At 30.9% G+C, this 3,818-nt stretch overlaps 1 protein-coding gene across 1 annotated transcript; it reads left to right on the top strand.

Annotated features, from left to right (window-relative positions):
- Positions 1–380: 380 nt before the first annotated feature.
- On the top strand, positions 381–3,096 carry LOC111420541 (salivary antigen-5-like). Its single transcript, XM_071195590.1, has 6 exons — positions 381–470; positions 814–935; positions 1,938–2,016; positions 2,077–2,228; positions 2,284–2,381; positions 2,440–3,096. The coding sequence occupies exons 1-6, from the start codon at positions 392–394 to the stop codon at positions 2,570–2,572; spliced, it is 663 nt and encodes a 220-aa protein (XP_071051691.1). The 5' UTR covers positions 381–391; the 3' UTR covers positions 2,573–3,096.
- The last annotated feature ends 722 nt before the right edge of the window (positions 3,097–3,818 follow it).

Genomic DNA, 3,818 nt, shown 5'->3' on the forward strand with positions numbered 1-3,818 from the left:
CTCGGGATTCAGCAGTTGGGAATTGTTAATTAAACAATTTCTTCCAAATTAATCAAACTTCCGTAATCAATTTATTGTTTTATCATTGAACAATTTACGAAAAATGAACAGACGAAATTATTAATAAACAAATAGAATATTTGATAATAATAATAAATTTTTTCCTTGTAACTTATTTGGGTAAATTCAAAATACCTTAGGGGTGGTTATACGATATTTAGAATTTCCAATTCTGTGTTATTTTTAATAACGCAGAAGATTTTTGTGGCTTCTAAAGAATCTTAAAGGTTAATTTTGATTCGTATAAATACATATTTAATTGCACATTGTAATGAATATATAAAATATTGTTGAATATGTACTAAAGTTTATTAACCGTAACTGCTTTACAATGGATTTTAAGTGCATATTCTTTGCTGTATTATTTACAAGATATAAACCTTCGTTTAGTTATTCAATTAGTCAATATGGTACGTATAGGTATATTTAATAACATAGGAATCTTAAAAGTTTTGTTTATTCATTTACAACATTTTTATTGAGTCTTTAATTTAAATTTTTATATAAACAAGTTGTATATGGTTTAGGATATGATGAAATAATTTCGATTTGTAAGGATTCCAAACTGAAATGATTTTCTAAAATAATAATATATTTTTTTTTGTTTGAATTGCAATTGTGTTATATAATTTTATATAATTTTTAGTCATTTTACTAGAAAATTTTAGTTGAATAAACGCAAATCTTTTCTCCTCTCATTTTCAGAAGTTAACCGATATTTGTAAACTTGTATTATTATTGAATCATTTTTAGGTAGGGATGGAGTTAGTTCTCAAGACGCAAGAGAAATTGTAGCACTTCATAATGAAATAAGAAATAAAATAATGAGAGGAGAGGTTCCTGGTCAGCCAAGAGGTGTTGGATTAAATATTTTGGTACTTATATAAACTATACAAAGTAATCTATCAAATGAAAATCGTATCTCGTTTAATATGTCTAATTTTGATTTTATGTTTATTTTTGGTAATTTCATGAAATTTTATACCCACCACAATAATACTACGATCAAAAATATTCTGAATATTTGTATCTTCAGTGATTTCTGTAAAAAATTTACCAACATTAATGAACACCGTTGTTCAATAATTCCTAGCATTTATTATAGTCATTTATTGCATTAAGCTCAGTTACTATCCAGTAATTCTGCCTGGGTAATGATGCAGTACAACCCCAGTAAGATATATCACTGTAGACCACTGATCTCTGGTGCTATAAGTATCCTGCCAACTCTAGAGAGAGATGGTTGCATGACCACATATAAAATACACGCAACACTCTTAAGTTTTATATCCTTCGTGAAAATAGAAGCAAGACTAATTCGATTTTGCAGTACAACCAGAATATGCTTATTGAGGTTGCTGATGAAAAACACTACATGTATTCAAAATCTGGTTCACAATCCCTATCTGATCGGTGTAACTATCGGCGATAGATAATTGAAACACTAAGCGCTTCTGAGATTAGAGCTGATGTTTCATTCAAGATATGTGTTAATATTTCCATGGTCAAAACCAGAAATATTTTAGAATCAACCATTGATAACTTTAAGGTTGCAATGGGAATCATCTTTTAAGGTATCTGTAATCGCAATAACATTTTTGTAACTGCTGAAATCTTCATTGTGTCTCTATTTGATTTGATTCTAGTTGTAATAAACTTGATTTGAGCAAACTAAATCATGGTTTGGTAAACCAGAAAGGTTGAAGTTTAACTAATGAAACATTTTTTATCTTAATTAGGTACTGCATTGGTACAAAATCAAATTCGATCAATCATAAATACCGATTAGTACAAAAATTAGTATTCTTTTATTAGGAAGCTTTCTTTTGAAACACGTATAGAGCAACATATTAACTCTAATTTGTATTATTTATAAGGAATGGGATAGTGACTTAGCGGAGGAAGCGCAAAGTTGGGCGGATAATTGTGTCTTTCAACATAATGATGTTTACGACAGTAAAGTATAATGAATTCCAAAATATATAATTTTATTTATAGTTTTATTAACAATTTAAGGTCGATTTCCAGTAGGACAAAATTTGTATATGTCACAAAGTACCAGTTCTTCTGGACCTGATTGGGAGGCAGCTATTGATGATTTATATGATGAGCATCGACTATACAGTTATGGTGAAGGTTTTTCATATTCTGCAGGACATTATACTCAAGTAACTTATATTTTGTACAAATAACTTTTTTTTTTATTACTAATTCTTATTTTAGCTCGTTTGGGCAGACACAGAATATGTAGGATGTGGTTATTCGGCTTGCGACTCAGGATATTATACAAACCAAATTTATGTTTGTAATTATGGACCTGCGTAAGTTTGAAGACAAAAGAAAGAATTTTTAAAATATAGCTTTATATTATTTTTGTAGCGGTAATGTAATGGGTGAATTTCCTTATAAGACAGCAGCATATCGAAAAAGAAAAAATTCACAAAAAAGGAAAAAGAATAGAAAGAATCGGTTAAATAGAAAAAGGAAAACAAATAAGAAATACTACGATTAACTTAGACGAACCTTACTTAATTCTTTCCCCTACTATAATTTTAACAATAATAATCTCTCTTAAATAGAAAATTCGATTCACCTTCATATCCAACCGATTTCATTGTTATTTCTTCCAATTACTATGTAACAACGCCAATAAGTTCCACCCGGTTGAACTAATTTCGCTGAAAAAACCCCATCCCCTTTACGTTCTTCTCGTCGATCTCGTTGAATTTACCAGATCTATCTATCCGTCCAGCTTTCTCTCCCCCAGCTTTATCCGCTATCCGTTACCGTTCCCTGCGTGGGCATTGTCCGCGTTTTCTGGGTAGGTTGAGATACAGGGGTGGATGCGGTACTTTGACAGATTACGCCCTACTAAATAATAGATTATTCTTCTCTGCCCTTTCGGGGGAGATTCATTTGGATGAAAAGCCAAAATCCAAAATCTTATGATGAAAAACATAACATGGTCTTATATAACAGATGTAATAAAGCTATAAAAATAAAGGTTGTGTTTGTGATCACCTAATAATAAACAGAATATTAGTTCTATTTATGACGTTTATTAATTTTACAATTCATTAAGGAAATATAAATATACCAAAGAAATTACAAAAAAACCTTTTTTAAACTTTGATAAAAGTAGAAATGTTTTAATTATGGCCAGTTCTTGGTCGCGTGTATTGAATCTGTAAACTGAGTATTTTTCAGAGAATACCCAGCACGTGCCGGCCTCATTAGAGAGTACACGTGGACGTCGTTGGTGGAAAATGCGTCAATCGTTGGTAGTTTGATTCATAGCAGGAAATTGTTCACCCTCTAAGCGTGTTTAAACGAGTGTTATAATTCAATTGATGTTTGGTTTTTAATATAAACACATAAAATACTCTTCATCTCCCTAATACTTATTAATATTCATGTATGCAAAAAAATACCATATTTTCTTAAAATATAAAAAGAGAAGAAAAGGTGATTATTCAATTTAGAGGTGATAAAAATTAAAAAAAGAGCTTATCGCAATATTATTTAAATGGACGGTCGTAGGAAAGGTGGATGAAAAAAGGTAGAGAAATTCCGAGTCTCCGGTGGCACGAATATGGTAACGTGTCTGGCGCGTCAGTGTAATCGAATGTTCCTAGACTAGGCACGGACAGGCCTTTGCTTTTACCCTGACAGTAATCTGATACACCGTCGGGCCCTGATCGATATAGATAGTGCTCAGTTTTACACCGCAACTTACTCGACGTCTAAAAGCTATTTTT

The sequence above is a fragment of the Onthophagus taurus genome, chromosome 1, assembly GCF_036711975.1.
Source record: "Onthophagus taurus isolate NC chromosome 1, IU_Otau_3.0, whole genome shotgun sequence".
Taxonomy (NCBI): domain Eukaryota; kingdom Metazoa; phylum Arthropoda; class Insecta; order Coleoptera; family Scarabaeidae; genus Onthophagus; species Onthophagus taurus.